The sequence below is a fragment of the Hippocampus bargibanti genome, linkage group LG13, assembly GCF_051943395.1.
Source record: "Hippocampus bargibanti isolate YZ-2025 linkage group LG13, ASM5194339v1, whole genome shotgun sequence".
NCBI lineage: Eukaryota > Metazoa > Chordata > Actinopteri > Syngnathiformes > Syngnathidae > Hippocampus > Hippocampus bargibanti.
The window spans coordinates 6,987,122-7,004,956 of NC_142746.1; the positions used below are offsets into that span (position 1 = coordinate 6,987,122).

The 17,835-nt window shown below is 39.9% G+C and overlaps 3 protein-coding genes across 6 annotated transcripts in view; 1 reads left to right on the top strand and 2 right to left on the bottom strand.

Moving 5' to 3' along the window:
* The window catches only part of rin2a (Ras and Rab interactor 2a), a 31,743-nt gene extending 26,920 nt beyond the window's left edge, over positions 1-4,823 (bottom strand). For 2 of the 3 annotated variants that reach the window (XM_089012850.1, XM_089012849.1), the window contains exon 1: positions 4,638-4,823. In XM_089012850.1, the coding sequence (XP_088868976.1) occupies positions 4,638-4,706 (69 nt within the window). In that variant the 5' untranslated portion in view covers positions 4,707-4,823. The remainder of the gene's footprint in view (positions 1-4,637) is intronic. The other variant, XM_089012851.1, reaches the window with a different exon arrangement.
* Positions 4,824-6,068: 1,245 nt separating this feature from the next.
* Positions 6,069-13,169, bottom strand: tslig3a (tRNA splicing ligase complex subunit 3A). Of its 2 annotated transcripts, XM_089012588.1 has the most exons (8): positions 13,031-13,169; positions 12,199-12,347; positions 10,980-11,114; positions 9,844-10,025; positions 8,205-8,285; positions 8,004-8,120; positions 7,731-7,898; positions 6,069-6,893 (listed from the first exon to the last, which is right to left on the bottom strand). In XM_089012588.1, exons 1-8 carry the CDS (start codon positions 13,066-13,068, stop codon positions 6,276-6,278), a joined length of 1,488 nt encoding a protein of 495 aa, XP_088868714.1. In that variant the 5' UTR covers positions 13,069-13,169; the 3' UTR covers positions 6,069-6,275. The 2 variants fall into 2 exon arrangements, with proteins under 2 accessions (XP_088868714.1, XP_088868715.1); XM_089012589.1 differs by lacking the exon at positions 12,199-12,347 and having other exon boundaries at positions 13,031-13,157.
* Positions 13,170-14,720: 1,551 nt separating this feature from the next.
* Positions 14,721-17,832, top strand: tmem97 (transmembrane protein 97). The gene is made up of 3 exons (XM_089012028.1): positions 14,721-14,943; positions 15,040-15,184; positions 16,085-17,832. The coding sequence occupies exons 1-3, from the start codon at positions 14,827-14,829 to the stop codon at positions 16,357-16,359; spliced, it is 537 nt and encodes a 178-aa protein (XP_088868154.1). The 5' UTR covers positions 14,721-14,826; the 3' UTR covers positions 16,360-17,832.
* Positions 17,833-17,835: the final 3 nt, after the last annotated feature.

Below are 17,835 nucleotides of genomic sequence, written 5' to 3' on the forward strand. Positions count from 1 at the left end.
AATGAGGAGTTCAAAATATACCCATGGCTATCTCACAGCCAGGCAGGATGGTAACGTAGTGGTTAGCATGTCTGCCACATATTTCTGAGTTGCAGTGTTGGAATCTGGGTCACGGACCTCTAGTTGAAGCTGTGGCTTTTCGTTTTTTTTTTAACTGTGGCTTTCTACAGCATTCCAAAAACACACATGAGAGTTAGATTGCAGACTAGAGACTTATACAAGTATGAATGTGACTCTAAATATTTGTCTCTATGTACCCTGTGATTGGCTGATGACCAGACGAGTCCATAGAGTACCAAAAGCTTTTCACTACTACACTTACAAAGGCTGTGTGGTGCCACTGTCTTAAAGAGCAATATAAGTTTGGCAGAAAACAACCTAAAAGCAGAAAAACGTTCTGACGCACAAAACACAATTTACTACTGACAACAGAAGAAAATCCTCAGTCCCACCCTATTTAAATACACACTCATTACAAAGTACATCCAGACTGCTCATTACACTTTAAGCTGCAAGCCCCAAATTGCTGACATCCCTGTGGTCCTGTATTCGAGCCCTCCATGGAAATTGACTCACTGATAAAAAAATCTAAAACTACCATCAGCTTTTGATTCAAAAAACATGATACCGGCATTCCTAATTTTGAACGTTAAAAATGCTAAAGCACATCTTCCATTTCCAACACAGAACCACTGATGAGGGGAGACTTTGATTCTCTCCTCTTCTATCTGTGACCGCATCAAACAACAAGGTAATTATAGTCAAGTTGTCTTAGTGTTGGTGTTTTCTGTTGTTTGTTCTGCTGTGTATTATTATTATTATTATTAAGTGTTCTGTCAAGCACTTTGTTACAGATATAGCTGTTGTACAAGTGCTATATAAAAAAAATATGTACTGTGTTGTATAAAATTGGTACATACGAAGTACTGTTGTGGCAATTTCCCTCCATCACTCTCTTTTTTTTCACATCACGTTGCTGCTGTGAAATTTACATTTCTCCACTGTGAGACTAATCAATCCAATCAAATCATGTTCATCCATCCATCCATTTTCCAATTGCTTTATCCTCACAAGGGTTGTGGGGGTGTCGGAACCTATACCAGCCGTCTTCGGGCAGTAGGCGGCAACCAATCATAAGTTACACAGAGAAGAACAACCACCCACGCTCACACTCACATTTAGCAATATTTTTTTTTTTTGAATGTGGGAGGAAACCAGAGTAAACCAGAGAAAACCGACACAGGCCCAGTGAGAAGATGCTAAATCCACACGGGGAGAACAGAGCTGATCCCTTCTCAATGTGAGGTCGACGCGCTAAATACTGGGCTACCCGGCTGCCTTTTACATCATGTTAAGTCTCGAAAAATCTTTAGCGACAACTTTTTCCTCCGTCCACAGTATTATTTTGGTGAGGTTTGTTGACAACAATCAGTTCAGTGTGAAGTGAAAGGCAAAATTGATTTTAGGTGACTTCTAACCTGTATAGCCCATTCGAAAGGAAAAAAAATGACATTGATTCGATTGGCAAAGTAAAGATAAACAGCTCAGCAAATGTGGTTGTAAAAGTTTAGCCATACAGATTAAGAGGTTTCCACACTGAACCTCAGTGTAAGCAGGAAACTAAGTGACCTCTTTCCAACAACAATTTAGTGTTGGCGCTAAACGAATTTCAGAATAATCATAAAAAGTTATTGGACAGTATTGCACTTGATGACAATTAAATATTATTTTGAAATACATGAACTGTGTACCGGTGCCCATTTTTAAGAACAAGGGAGATGTGCAGATTTGTAGTAACTACAGATGAATTATTATTATTATTATTATTATTATTATTATTATTATTATTATTATTATTATTATTATTATTATTATTATTATTATTATTATTATTATTATTAAGGAATAAAGTTGATGAGCCATACAATGAAACTATGCGAAAGAGTAGTTGAAGCTAAACTAAAATGGCGCCCGAGTAGGCAGCCTCAGCAAGGAGCGTCAGCGCAGAGCGCCGATGCGTATCTGGAACTGTTGCGGCTTGGAATTGAAGCAGATTTATGTGGAACAGGAGATGTGAGACAATCTCTTTTCGTCAATGGATGCTACAGCTGCGTGTTTGCTTTCAACATTTAGCTTGTAGTCGATGTGCACATTCCACCATGATGTCCCTGATCCACGGGTGGAAAGATGCTTTGATCATCTCCTCTTTCATCTAGAACTGCTTCATGTCATCACAAAGAGGGTACAGCAAGTCCTGAAGAATGAATGTCTCTCTGTGTCTTTGATTTGTCATATTGTCTCTATGCTGTCATATTATTTGTTATTTAGTTTGTTTTTTGTTCTTTTGACTTCAAGACGGCGCGGCGAGAGTGGCTGCCTTTCCAGCAGCTCATGTATTTTGTTTTTCTACTTTCATTCCTTTCATCACTTTGCTGCTGTGAAATGTAAATTTCTCCACTGTGAGACTAATAAAGGCATATCCAATCCAATTATTCATCACTTTCTATACCCTCTTTGTGACATGAGGCAGTTCTAGATGAGAGGATCAAACCGTCCTGTGATGGACAGGCTGACAGACGATGTTTGACAAGAATCGCCTTGGACCATTATGTTTGCAGATGACATTGTGATCTGTAGCGAGAGCAGGGAACAGGTGGGGGAGAAAATAGAGATGTGGAGGTATGCCCTGGAAAGCAGAGGAATGAAGATCAGTCGCAGCAAGACGGAATATATGTGTGTGAATGAGAGGGATCCAAGTGCAAGAGTGATGCTACAGGGAGAAGGGATAAAGAAGGTAGAGGATTTTAAGTACTTGGGTTCAACTGTCCAGAGCAATGGAGAATGTGGAAACAAGGTGAAGAAGCGTGTCCAGGCAGGCTGGAACGGCTGGAGTAAAATGTCAGGTGTGATGTGTGATAGAAGAGTTTCAGCTAGGATGAAAGGAAAAGTGTATAAAACAGTGGTGAGACCAGCTATGATGTTTGGACTGGAGACGGTGCCACTGAAGAAAAGACAGGAAGCAGAGCTGAAGGTAGCAGAGATGAAGATGTTGAGGTTTTCTTTGGGCGTGACCAGGTTGGATAGGATCAGGAATGAGTACATTAGAGGGACAACTCATATTAGAGTCTTTGGAGGGAAAGTTAGAGAGGCCGGACTGAGATGGTTTGGACATGTCCAGAGGAGAGAGAGGGACTATATCGGGAGAAGGATGCTGAGCCTTGAACTGCCAGGCGGGAGACCGAGAGGAAGACCAAAGAGTTGGTTTATGGATGTGGTCAAAGAGGACATGAAGGTAGCTGGTGTGAGAGAAGATGATGCACAAAACCGAGTTAGATGGAGGACACTGATTCGCTGTGGCGACCCTTGAGAGGAAAAGCAGAAAGGAAAAGAAGACATGAGATGCGACTTATGTTTGAGTTAGAAGGCTCCTCTTGGTCCTGAACAGGTAATAAGCATATTGGAAGATTTGAGTCTTATTTGGAAGATTATAAATGTGTTTGAAAAATACCGGCGCCTGTGGACGGGAGGAAGAAAAGTATCTGCTTTTCCTTTGGACGTTTCCCTTCAGGGGTCGCTGCAGCAAATCAGTGTCCTCCATCTTCAGGGGTTTGATTCGCACGTTTGTTTTGGCCAAGCTTTTACGTCGGATGCCCTTCCTGACACAACCCTTTGTATTCTTAAAATCACAAATTACACTTAAAGAAGCAGTGCCATTGTCGAATTATCTTGCAAACAATGGGTTGTGGGTTGTAAGAAGTTAAAAGCCAATACATGTACTTAAAAACAATACCCAGCGGAATGTGTTTTGGTTTTGTTTTTTTTTTTTGCAGAGATGAAATGCATTTCATCTCTGCAATATGTACAGTCTTGTTTATAGAACGGTTTTTGCACATCTACATTTGCACAGTATACAGTTGACATTTTTATTTTGTTATGCTTAGAATATCTTGTTTTCTATCCTTTCACTCCCACCCCAACCCCATCCCTCTTCAATTGCTGCTGTGGACTGCAAATTTCCCCATTGCGGGACGAATAAAGGTATTCTGATTCTGATTCTGAAATATCACACTGTATTATTCACTTGGTAAAAGTCTGAATCAGATATGGGAGATCTGCGAGAGGCTTAGGTTATATCTACAACAACGTGAGTGGTCATATTCACGAACAACAAACGCATTTGAACAATATAACATTAACAATTAAAATGAATGAAAACATTGATGGTACAATGCAAATTGCCTAATTTACTTTGGAACATTGCTGTCGGTGTCACGGCCGTTTCAGGAAACACGTCGTGGGAATGGTTGGCATGACAAATGGGAGGTTTCTCTCGTCTTTCTCGTAAATTTTAATTCATTGGTTTAGATGTAAAAAAATGAATAGACAATTAAAGTGCGTAAAATCGGATGAATGGCCAATTGTTCCATGTCGTCGTTTATCAAGTGTTGAAACAGGTGGTTGCAAGTTGAAAGGCAAGTCCCGCAGGATTCCTTGAATGCAACCCTTCAACTTCCACATTAAACACACCACAACAGCAACTCTTGGTCACTCAAGAAACAGCGGATGGGAAAAACCACGGAATGCCCAGTAACTAAAATCCACACACAAAGAACTTGCAAATGTAAAACGATACTTACTCCGAGATTTGTAAATTCGTCGGAAGAAAGTGCCACAGCTAAAGGTATCCTTGAGGATCCATAACACATTCGCTTTACTTTACTCAACCCTGTTAGCTAATCTATTCTCAAATCGTATTCTCGAGGCGAAGGAGGTAAACAACATTACAGCAAACAACCGGCGACTTCTTTTCGTGCCGTACTCGGTTCTCGTGATGTGTGTAATGTGTCGTTTGCGAACGGACCGGCTCTTAGGGACTCCCTGAAGTGAACGACTGGAGCCGGCTCTTAATAGGGAGCCGCTTGTAGGAGCTGATTTCACAACTCCTTCGGTTAAAGTCGGACTTGATTGGTCAAAATCCGTGGTAGAAGACACACACACACACACACACACACACACACACACACACACACACACACACACACACACACACACACACACACACACACGCACACACGCGCGCGCGCGCGCGCGCGCGGTGCCTCCACTGACGCGCACGCACACACATAGGAATATAAATGAAGTCACATAAATTTAAAAAAATGACATACTGTATTGCATATTTTTGGAAGTAAATTAATTTAAGCAACAACAAAAAAGAAAAATGGAGGAGACATCCTGAATTGGTTGCCAGCCAATTGCAGGGAACACAAAGACATACATCAGTCACTCCAACCCCCACACCGAGGGACAATTTGGAGTGTTCAATCTGCCTGCCATGCATGTTTTTTGAATGTGGGCGGAAACCGGACGACCTGGAGAAAACCCACGCGGGCCTGGGGAGAACATGCAAACTCCACACAGGGAGGCCGGAGCGGAACGCGGACCTGCGACCTCTGCACTGTGAAGCCGGCGTGCTAGCCCCTATATACTGTACACATATATACACATAACACCTGGATTCACCCCAAACCGGCAGCTGGTCAAATGCAGGCGCCTATGGGCAATTTAAAGTCCTAGATTGATTTTGGAACGCAGGAGGAAGAAAACATATATTTGCACAAGGACATGCAAACGTCACACTCTACACAAGTGCAGAGGTTCAAACATTGAGTACGGATACATTGAGGTAGGTCTTTTTTATTGGATAGTAATTTGTTTAAGGTACTGAGACAAACAGGGGGAAAGAAAATGTTTGTTTTATTGATTTTATTGCTCTGTCACTCTTTAATATAATTCGTTGAGTCCATTATCGACGTCTGTCGGCTCACAATCTCAGGGCAAAACATTTTGTCCTGTTTTTAATCAATTATATTAGCTGTTATCAAGTAACGAAATGAACTTCGACCATGAAAGTTAGAGTCTAAATAAGCATGAAAAACAAAAATAAAATGTAGAACCCTTTTTGCAATACCACAGACTTGCAGAGCACCCTCTTCTTGTTTCTAATGTACAGCTGTCAAGTGTTGTAATTGAAAAATAAACTAAATTGATTTCAATCCAAGCAAATAAATTCAACTGAGAGTTTATTTTAATTCACATGGCGGAGGGAGACAAAAAAAATGTAAACATTCACATGTACTTTGATGTACTTGTAGTATAAACATTGCATTTACTGATGACCAGTCGGATCAAACTTGCTGAAAATGTGAGCTTGATAAGGACTTGCCAACCTGATGTTTCAGTGATTGTGGACTGGGCTCTAATGTCACACATCTTCAACTGGTGTAGTGACGGCTTTGATTAAAGCCAGCTTGGTTGTAGTTCTGGCCACCATGTTGAAAAAACTGTTCAAACTGTCCTCCTTGATTAAAATGTTGGGCTCCTCTCCCTGCCCAGCCTCCTCGGCCCCCTCTTCCCCTCCCTCCTCGACCACCACCTCTCTCTTGATGCCAGTTTCCATTTTGGTGATAATTGTCATTATAGCCTCCTGAATGATGGCTGGTCTCCTGGAGGCTTTCTTGGTTGCTCCTGCCTCCTCTATAAGCAGCTCTCGTTCCGCCGCCTCCCTGATGACCGCCCAAATCTTGATACTGGCCCTTGTTGTAACCACCTTTCCCTCCTCCGCTCCCCTCTCCCCAGCCTCCTTGCACCCTTCCACCTCTGCCGCCGCCTCCTCCTCTGCCTCCTCTTTCTACTCCACCCCTCTCATAGCCTCCTCGGCTGCCTTGAGAATAGTGATCGTAATTCCCCCTGCTCCCGCCATGCCCACCTCCGCCATAGTGACCACTAGCTTGGGGGGCATCCTGTCGCTTTTGCCATGAAGGCATTTCTGGAGGGGGAGGTTCAATCTCACAGGGACGCCCTCCTCTGTCTGGCACGCGACCCATTAAAACCTGGGAGGAAGAAAAAGAAATATGAAACACCACATTCAATACAGAACAAACAAAAACAAATTGGAGATATTTCTTTGCTTAAAGTCAGGTCACATTACTCCTTTGATCAGCGAGAAGAAAGCATTTTGGGAAGGTGCCAATAAAATAACAATAATAATAATAATAATAATAATAATAATAATAATAATACATTTGATTTATAAGCACCTTTCAAAACTATCAAGGTCAATTTACAGTCACAGAATAAGTTTTTTTCCGTGGGTGAGCAGCGGCAGCCACACGCGCCAGCGTTCGCTCAACCTGGAAGTACCGTAACTCAAACAGATAGAAAGCTAGCCAGCTAGCTAATAGCTAGCGAAATGTTGTTTCAATGTTAATGATTGCAAAAACAACGAAACGTTTTCAATTGCTGTTTAACTACATTTATTTCTTTGGCTATTTTAACAGAAGTATGTCAACTGTGGCGCAGAGCATGCAGCAATATGCACTAATCGTGATAGACGTGCGCCAGTGCAGTAGTTACAAAGTTGCGCCAGTGGCGATCAAAATGCGTAAATGGCGCAAGCGCGCGACCCAGATGCATCCCTGCATATGCAATAAGCTCATTCCAACATCCTACTACCACCACTTCGTCCTCATCAATTGAATGTGGCGTCATGCAACAGCAGATGGTGATGTTGTGTCATTGGATGCCAAAAGAAATTAAAGAAGGTACCTTGGTGTTACACTTATTTGGAATATAGAAGCTACATGCGCATGGTGAATGTTTGTCTGGTGTAATTCCACTCTAAATTGAAGACCTGTCTACGTTGTCTTTTTTTAACTAGATTGTCTCACCTTATTAATTGCACAAGCAGTCTTCTCTCTCGACCTTCCACTGCTTGTGCGAAGAATTTTTGAGAAATCTTGTCGTGCTGCAAGAAGGTGCGCTACAGAGATTTTGCTTTTGGTACTAAAGGAAGAACGTAGCGGCTGATAAACTTGAGCCAAATTCCCAGCATGCGTCTAGGGTGAAGAAACAAACAAAAAAAGTGCATTCCCAAGAGGGAAAATTAGAGCAAACACAGGTCATTTTTCATCTTTCTTCTGAAACAAGATGCAGCATCAAACCTTTGCTCTTTCTGACCAACCAAATGACTGTACTGTGACATCCAGACGTTTTAACAACATCTTCCTTCTCACTTCATACTCATTTACAAGTGCTTGATTAATGGCTTCAATTTTCTCCTGTCAAAAAAAGAAAAGGGGTCAATAGTTGAAAAGTGTTGCAGTGTTGTGTTTTCCTCAAAATAATATTTCTTTCCAGATTACCATGTGCACAGGTCCAAAGGCTTTCTTCAACAAAGGGTCTCCTATATGATTGGGTGGTACTCTACTTGTGGCTTCTTTCAGCTAACATACGAAACAGACAACGGCAGCGTGAGAAAATAACAGTGAACAGAAATTTTAAAATATGACACTAATGCAAGACCAGGCATTCCTACATGATTGAGATTAATGTGACCAAAGGAGAGCTAAAGATACAATGCTGGTTTTCCACCATTTACGAAAGCTGTACCCTATACAACTCAAGTGAAATCTTCTCGAGGAGAAAAACTAAACAACCGAGATAACATAGTTTGCGAAAGTTTGCACAGGATCTTATATCTGGGGATATGACTATTTTTAGAGTTTACCAACCATAATCAAAAGAATTCACACGCAGTTTTGGCCTCACTGTTCACATACTTTTGGAGGAGTGAGAGGAGTATTTGCACTGTTCTCTCACTATAAATGTTATCTGGTTCCAACCAGCTCAACAGCAGCCATTACGCACAGCTTTTAAATGTTCTCCTTGTGCTTGGAAAGATTTTCACCAAATGTGGAGTTATTATGCCCTATGACAAACAATACCCATAATGGAGCTGTGTGATATATATGGTAAAATTATATTTTCCAATATTTTCCCTTGCATATATATATATAAAGATACAATAGGGCTATGACTATGGGCTCAATGAAAAGTAAATATTTTGAAAGGACAAAATATCTCTCAAAAGGACATGGAAAATGTATTTTTTAGTATTTACTGACAACCATAAGCATTAAAGTTTGCCAAAAATTAAAATAATTCAATTCACATTGTACTGCAACTGTGAGTTAATGACAAAGTAATTTGATCCTACAGTAAATGTGTTTGTAGTGTTGTAGGGCATGGTGTTCTGTACCAATTTGTCCAATCACGACCGTGTTAAGGATGAACGTTTGAGAATGTGGATGGATGCAGTGTGTGGTTTAAGAGGGAGATAGGGAATAAAAAAAGTCAATGCAACGTGCGGACTCCCAGCGCTATGAACTATGCATTTTGAGGCTCTCCATATAAAGTGTAGTATTGTATGGCTTTTTAAGGATCCATAAATAGGTTGTGGCAGTCAGAAATAAGAGAGAAATAGAACTTAGCCCACCCATCACCAGTCCATTCACCCTCTACAATCAGATTGTCATACGTTGATCATTTAACTGAGTGGACAGACGACACAGAATTTTAAAACATAATCTCCGCTATTTAATCTACATTACTTGGAAGTTGTATACAAAATGAAATGCGGGTGTGGGGTGTGTGTCTCCCTCTTCCCTTTAGCCCTACAAAACGATGGTCACATGCTGGTTTTCACTGTCCATCAATACCAAACTTGAAAGGAAGAATGTGGTTGGTTGAACTGACATTTACACGCAAAGGTTTTGTCTTTGTCACTGCTTTATTTACAGTATATGATAGCTGTCCATGTTAAGCGCTTTGTTACAGGTTCAGCTGTTGTTAAAGTGCGATATAAATCAATATGTATTGTATTGTATTGTATTATCTTGAATGTACATATCTCGAACCAGCACTAATCCATAAATTTAGCCTATTGTTATCAAACTGCTGTCACAGTATAATTGTGTGTATATTCTGCTTTAAGAAACTGACCTTCTTTTCAATACCGCTAAAGAACTGGAACATGGCAATGTTGGCTGGAGGCTTGGACATTCCCAGTGCCATGCAGATGCCTTTTAGTTCCTGGAAGGCAGGGGTACCAGACTCCTGGGCCTTCTTCTGGGGTCTGTTGACCAGGATCATCCTCGAAGCCTCAAGCTCAGATAGCAAAAATGCTGTGACGAAAAATTACACTTGATCATTATTTCAGTCATATTCAAACTTGTATACCTTGCTTGCTCAATTCGTGTCCATGGCTCTGTAGAATCAACTTATCACATGTTGAATAAATGCAGAATGCCCAAACAGAAAACAAGTGTCATGTATGCTTTTTTTGTAGTTTGTATTTTCTTAAAACAGTTGGTGTTTGTAATTTGTTTGTTATTGATTTGATGCGAGTTTGTACATTTCACTGAGCATTTTTATCAATCTAAGAACCAATTGATCTCTTTTGGCTGCAGTTGCATGGATTATATCCTGTACATAACATTTCGGTGTTTAGGAAAAAAAACACGATTTTCATTTGAAGATACTCATATCATAGTCATAGTCATATGCATACCTTTTTTTATCTATTTACACTAGCATAAAACACAACAGAATGGTGCCACTTTTCAATCAATCCCAATGAAAAAAACAATGGATGCTACAGCTTCGTGTTTGCTTTCAACATTTAGCTTGTAGTAGACATGCAAATTCCACCATGACGTCCCTGATCCACTGCTGAAATTGATGCTTTGATCCTCTCCTCTTTCATCCAAAACTGCTTCATGTCATCACAAAGAGGGTACAGCAAGTCCTGAAGAATGAATGACTGTGGCTTTGTGTTGTCATATTATTTGTTTTTTGTCCCCAAGATGGCGGCGCGTAAACACGCAGCGGCTCCCCTCTCCCGGCAAATGCGTTTTCATGTTTATTATGTTTGTTAAAGTCATTATAAGTGCCTTGCATTCTGGGTCCGAGAGGACAGTAATTTCATCTGTGGTGTATGTCATGCATATTAGCATATTTGACAATCAAGCTGACTTTGACTGACTTTTGACTTTGAACCATGCAGTTTAAATCTAGTGATACAGACTTAAACATGCTCTGTGATTCAAAAAGAAACGTTGACAATACTGAAACCATACAGAGTAGCAGCAGACAGTCGTTCTTGTTTAGAAGCCTTTGGGTTACAGCTCCACTTGTGAGGATGGAGTAAGGACAAGCAACTTCTGTTAACAGACCACTCATCTCCAGCTGGAAGCCCTCTGCCTCATTTGGACCTGCAATAGGTAAAAGAAACATTACATCATGTTCTTGTCCGTGTAAAATTGAAAACATATATTCTGTGTATTTTAAAACTTCAAAGACTTGTCACCAAAATTTATGTCGCGGAAGCACTGAAACCAGTGTCATATCTAAGACAGTGTCTATGTAAGAGCTGTTTATGGTAATAACTGACAATGTTTTTTTGGAAAAGGCACCAGGACTGCTGACTGGAAGTGGGAGTTCATCACAAATAGAGGATTATAGCATCAAATATATGCATCAATCTGTGCTGTCTGTCGGGTACTCATAATAATTGACCCCTCACCCTGCTTATCATGTGCACTCCCTTTAAATTTGAAGTCCGGAAACAGATCTGGACTGTATCCTGGACTGAAGGTCAGCTAATCGTATAGCACACAAGACAACGAATCACACTTGCATCCACACCTGTGGACAACTTTGAACATTAATTATCCTAACTTGAATGTTGTTCAAATGTGGGAGGAAGCTGAGTTACCAGAGTAAACCCATACAAGTGAAGGTGTACAGCAGGGGTGTCAAAGTCATTTTTGCCGCGGGCCACATTGTAATTATGGTTTCCTCTTGAGGGCCGTTATGAATTTGGGGAACCCATTAGAATGTTTAAATCCCTTCAAATATTACATATAGAGCACACTGCAAATTAATGAATAACTCGTTTTCAAATCTGAAGTCAAGAATAATAAATAATTTTATTGTGGTTGACATCCAAAAATATGAAATTTTGGCTCAGATTTTAGCAATAATCATGGAATTTAACAAGTTTGATTTGCATTCGCGGGCCGAAAAAATGATGTGGCGGGCCGGATTTGGCCCGCGGGCCTTGACTTTGACACCTGTGGTGTACAGTATATGCAAAAAAGAAAATCCAGAGAAAAGCATACTGGATCCACCCCCGAACCTCAGAACTGTGAGACAAATGTGTCATTGCGTCATTTGGCTACCCTCACACAATACATTTTTTTAAGAAAGTGTCATGAGGTTTTGCAAGAATTGTGATGAGTTCAAACAAAAGCAGCCGTTGTTACGTGTTTCAATTGCAAAGATTATGAATCTTACAGTTCGTGGCATGGACATTCTCCTCCAGTTTACTGTAAAGTCTGAGCTCTGACACAATCCAAGCACAGAGTTTGGTAAACTCAGGGGAGGCAGCCCCGCCATTCACAGCTGACTCCAGGGCTCCGTCCTCCAACAGTGGGCCTTGATAGCTTCAAGGACAAACCACACATTAAAATTATCTTCAAGCAACTACACACTTGTTCCTTATCAACCCATGTGACTATTTTATTAATTAGATAATCTGTAGCTAATTTGAGAGCGCCTGAAACAAGACAATCTTGTAAATATGACCAACATTAATGAATGAGCGTAAGCAGCGTGACGAAACTGAAACAAATGACGACTTCCCGGCTAGGATGGACTTTAAAAGGAGCTGCACTTGATCGTAGTAAGTACTGTATTCTAGCGCAGTACAGCAGTTTCGTTTCATGAGCGATAAGTGTTGTTGAGAAGAAAACACACATAGACACGACCAAAAGACTAACGGTTGCGACGACGTGGTTATATATGTAATTGACACTGTGGTGCATTAACCACTCTCGTCATTTTTATGTAGTTTGGAATCACAGACTTGAGTCTTTTTCCTCACGTTGCTGATGTTTGAAACTCACGGTCAATAATATGCAATATGAACGCGTGAGTCCGTCTCGTCATTGAACATACCACAGCCATCAGGAGCGCTTATTAAAATGACTGTCTGACTAGTGTCATCTTAAAAAAATGGGTTTAGCTAAAGCGAACCACGTCACGCTGTTACACAGACTGAAGCATGGTTAGCCATTTGGACATTGTTTTAAGAGTATTATTGGGATCCCCCATCTCGGTCACTTACCCCAAATCTTCAAGAGCAACTATAATATCATTCTCCATGTTAATTAAATTGTTGCGTGCGGTCAAAAATAAACCAAATGTCAAACATACGAATGGGCCAGTTGGACTGACGTCTACTGACTTCTTCGCTGGATTTATTTCTGCCCCGTAACGTGAGGAACAGTTGCAATACCGCCAACTGCTGTCAAACCAAAGCAGCAATAACAATAAAAATAAAAAATAATAAAATAACATTATTATTATTATTATTATTATTATTATTATTATTATTATTATTATTATTATTATTATTATTATTATTATTATTATTATTCGTAGTATTAGTAGTAGTAGTAGTAGTAGTAGTAGTACTAGTAGTAGTAGTAGTTGTTGTTGTATGAATGCCGATGTCTTGGTTGTTGTTTGTTTTTACCCGTGAAAGGCTTTGTTTTTACATTGTTTTACATTGTTTAAATTTTCAGACTTGACTAGCTGTACAGATAAATTTTAGAGTAGCCCATAATCACACACTGATGAACTGTACATGCGCGTTTCTCACAGATTTATCAGTTTAGCTGTAAGAACCACAATGTGACATTTTGCCCATATGGGCAGAAATTATCGCGACAACGTCTCGGAACAACGAAGTGCTTCAGTTAGACCCATTTGCAAAGTGGGAACATAACATAGCCGCCCGTGGCTTCACTTCTCTCTACGGGCAGTAAATAAAGGATATGCCAGCACTTGCGCCCTGAGGCAGAAGTGCCACTGCACCCTTTCGCCTCGATAATCCCAAACCAATGTTATAAGGGTTAAATAATTTAACAATTTATGAAAACAATATATCCAACAGTACGTTTGAAAGGTAGTTACTGCAAATCGATACGGAATCTATTCATGTCTATGGGGTGGAGTCCAGGTGGTGACTGTCCGCACTGTTTGACATCTATTCGGGTCTATGTTTGAACTGTGTTGCACAAATTGAGTTCCATGGACTTTGACATCGTGATGGGAATTTCGGCTCATTTTAGAAAGACGGTTCTTTTGGATCGGCTCAACAAAAAGATCCGGCTCATAAGCACGCAAATTAATCCTCAGTTTTTTGTTGCTTAAATTAATTTACTTCCAAAAACAGTGTAACATTCTATGTAAAACGAATTCCTAATGTAAAAAACAAAACATACAATATATTTTTATTAAATGGCTTTATTTACAGTACAGTATATTCTTCTGAACATAAAACATGGAGTACAAAAAAAGATCAAGAATAAAGACCCATCTCAAAACAAGGCCAACAAAAACTTCCAATCTCTGTGTATATTTCTAAGCTTTTAACTACTTACAGTAAAACAGCATAATTAAGATACACAACAGATGATAAATTAAAATTAGTGAAATCTGGGGATGACCTAGGACACGCTGGAGAGACTATGTCTCGCAGCTAGCCTGGGAACGACTTGAGATCCGCCAGGACGAGCTGGAAGAAGTGGCTGGAGAAAGGGAAGTGTGGAACCGCTTGCCTTTATGCTTGGCCAACATGAAGGTCCACCACAATGGCACAATCGAGGCACACACACGCGCGCGCGCACACACACGTATATACAGTATACGGGGCGAAGTCGGCTCCTCAAGCGGCTCCCGATTAAGACCAGCTACGTCGTTTATTACTAAGAGTCGACTCCAACAGTCTGTTCGTTTGCGAACGACACATCGCTACTTTGCTACTAGTACAGTACCGACATTGATTTGTCTGGAGAACCTTTCCGTGTCCTTTGTTACCCGTTTCTTTGAATTGTGTTTGTTTTTTGCTTAGCAAGGATGAACGGGATTCGTTTATTAGAAAAAATATTTGCTTTCTATTTTATATCGCACATTCCTGTGACGTTACTTGTTGACTTGCAAATTGTTCTTCCAGGGTATTTTTATCCCGAAGTTGTAAGTTCTGCACATTAGATGAGGTTAAAAAGTACCCTTTCAGTGGCATTGACACATTGTCTAGATTATAACGGCCCGTGTGTGTCTTTGTTCTAGCTGAGAGACCTACTCCAGTGGCATTCAAAGAAATACAAAGATCCATTGCTCCTGCACCCTCCAGAGTGGTTCATATCTTTCATCGTCTGTGAAGCTCTACTACAATTGCCTTTCTTTCCGGTTGCAGCATATGCTTTCCTTAAAGGTAAGTTTATCAAATCGTCTACTGTTCGTCGAGTGTAATCAACGTTCTGAATACGTACTACTTTCATTGCGTAAAAAGATATATGCTGTAATGCTAACCACTAATGCGTTGCAACAAGTAATTTTATTAACTAAACTTTGATACCCTTGGGAAAAAAAATGTATCTATGTAAAAGGGAAAATATATCGCCCGTTAGTTAACTGTTAGTCGTTTACCATAATGATTGGTGCAGTGTTAAATATCATGATTTCCAAAATGTTTTATGAAAACGTTTATAATATTTTTGATGATATGCAGTGGACTCATAACTATGTGGACAAACTGATCACATCACAAAACCTCGGGAACCCATCTTTTCCCAAGCCCCTTGCTTTCCGCGAGCCAAATCAGTCACAGAGAGACAATGGGTTTGCAGGCTGGTTATTTGGCTTATCAAACACTAAAAAAACATACACACATTTTGTTATTTGAACACCTTTTAGTGTTTTACTTTTATACCTTTTTAATAATTACATAAAAAAATAATCTACTCTTTTATGACATTTTTGCTCAAGCATGCTGTCATAAATAAAAACTACAATTTGACTGACAAACTTTTAATGTTAATGATTGGTCAGTGTCACAAATCAATGGCCAATGACCTTGAAAATACGTGCAAAGATATTTTTACTGTTTCATTTACTGAAGCTCTGTCCCAAGGTAATATGGTTAATGTCAAGACGAAATGACTGGCTTTCCAGCAGCTCCTGTATTTTGCTTTTTTATTCTATTTCTTTTCTATTTCCTCTTCCTTTCATAACGTTGCTGCTGTGGAATGTATATTTCTTCACAGTGAGACTAATAAAGGCTAATCCAATCCAATGATTTAAATTTTTATCAAAAATGTTTCCTCTCTTCCAGGGAGCTGTCACTGGATCAGGACTCCGGCCATGATTTATTCCACGCATGTTGCTACCACATTGATCCCAATTCTTTCCCACATCCTTTTTCATAACTCCACTATTGAAAGCCCTTGGTCTGCACAGACACAGCAGGAGCGTTGGATGCTTGTTGCCATATATGCTCCATATTTGTTTATCCCTGTCCTGCTACTATTCACTATGCTGCTGTCATCCACATACAATCCTGCTAAATTTAGAACTACACCACAAAACAAAACAAAGAAGAAGAATTAAAAGATTGCCAAAGTTTTACGATTTTTGGGGGGGAATCTCTCATACTAAGATCACTTATACGTCAGGTTTCTGTTTTGTTTTTTAACCACCCCTGCACAACTTTATTCATTTTGCAATTCTACAATAAATTTGGACAAAATAAGTGGATCAATTAAGCATAGATTTCAATTCCTAAGACTCTTCTTTCCTTTTTTTACTGGGGTTTATTTCTAGCAACTCTTAATACCATTGATAAGTGTGCCTTTCCAGATCACAGCCAATCAATTGAGTGATTGGCTTGCAAACATGTTTTTTTTCTCTACAAAAAAAGCCCTCTTCTCCTCCTCCTCAGTTTATTTTTGGAAAAACTCCCACAGTCCTGGTGGGTACAGTGTATCTCACAAAAGTTAATGTAGTCCATGATGGTGTCAGTGAGTGATTTTTATTAAAATTTGTTCATTACCGCTTTGTGAACCACAAGCCATTAAAATAAGTGCATTAACAGAGTTGGTTTTTTAGAATTCCTCTACCTTTGCAAATTTTGGGATATATTTTTTTATTATATTTTTAATGTGTTCTTTCTCTTTCGCCCATTTTATTTACTTAAGTTTTTATTTTGGTTGTTTTTTTGTTGTTGAGATTTGTTTATGAAGGGGTTTGTTGATTTGTTGTACGTTTTGGGACTTTATATTTTCAATTCCTATTTTATTCAATGTTGCTTGTTCTGTAGCCACAAAGGAACATAAGTCGTCTTGTGCAAGTCCCAAGCCTGGATAAATACAGAGGGCTGTGTCAGGAAGGGCATCTGACACAAAAGCTTGGCCAAAACAAACATGCCGATCAAACCTCTGAAGATGAATCGATGAAAAGGTTTCTTCAGCCGTCATTTGTACTTCTTTGAAGGTGTCGGACGTTTCGCTTCTTATCCCTGAAACTTCGTCAGCAAACTAAAGTCTTACTGGTAGTTTAGGCCCTATATATATCCCGACTGTCCAGACATGGCGGTGCCAGACTCTGCTATGATAGGTCCCTGCTCTCAGGTTGGGGGGAGCAGAGGACTACTCCCTGCGGCTCCACTGATTGTTCCTATTGTCCTGACTAACGACTGGCCTGATGGCCCCACGCCCTCCGATATCACCTCATCAGTATTGCTAATCCTATGTTGGCTAAGCAGGCTATTGTATGAACGATCCAAATTGAACCTCACCCCACCATATCGGTGTAATAAAGGATTTAATTGTTTTATAAAAATCACTTCTTTTACTCCCCTTTCAAACCATCTATGTTCTTTCGCTAAGATTTTAACCTCATTGTCGTCAAATGAGTGGTTGCTCGCTTTTAGGGGCATATGTACTGCCGATTGAGGCCCACGAGTATTATCCCTGCGATGTTGATAGTCTTTTTTTGAGAATTTGTTTCGTCTCCCCAATGTACTGCTCTTTACAATTTTCATTCTTACAATGTATTGAATAAACTACATTACTTTGTTTTTCATTT

Coding starts and splice junctions, on each gene's coding strand:
- tslig3a (XM_089012588.1), bottom strand. CDS start 13,068: ATGGAGAATGATATTATAGTTGCTCTTGAAGATTTGGG. Junction 10,026..10,979: donor CGACTGTCTGCTGCTACTCT/GTATGGTTTCAG, acceptor TTTTCGTCACAG/CATTTTTGCTATCTGAGCTT. Junction 6,894..7,730: donor CTGCTTGTGCAATTAATAAG/GTGAGACAATCT, acceptor TCTTCCTCCCAG/GTTTTAATGGGTCGCGTGCC.
- tmem97 (XM_089012028.1), top strand. CDS start 14,827: ATGAACGGGATTCGTTTATTAGAAAAAATATTTGCTTTCTATTTTATA. Junction 14,944..15,039: donor GGTATTTTTATCCCGAAGTT/GTAAGTTCTGCA, acceptor TCTTTGTTCTAG/CTGAGAGACCTACTCCAGTG. Junction 15,185..16,084: donor AGCATATGCTTTCCTTAAAG/GTAAGTTTATCA, acceptor CCTCTCTTCCAG/GGAGCTGTCACTGGATCAGG.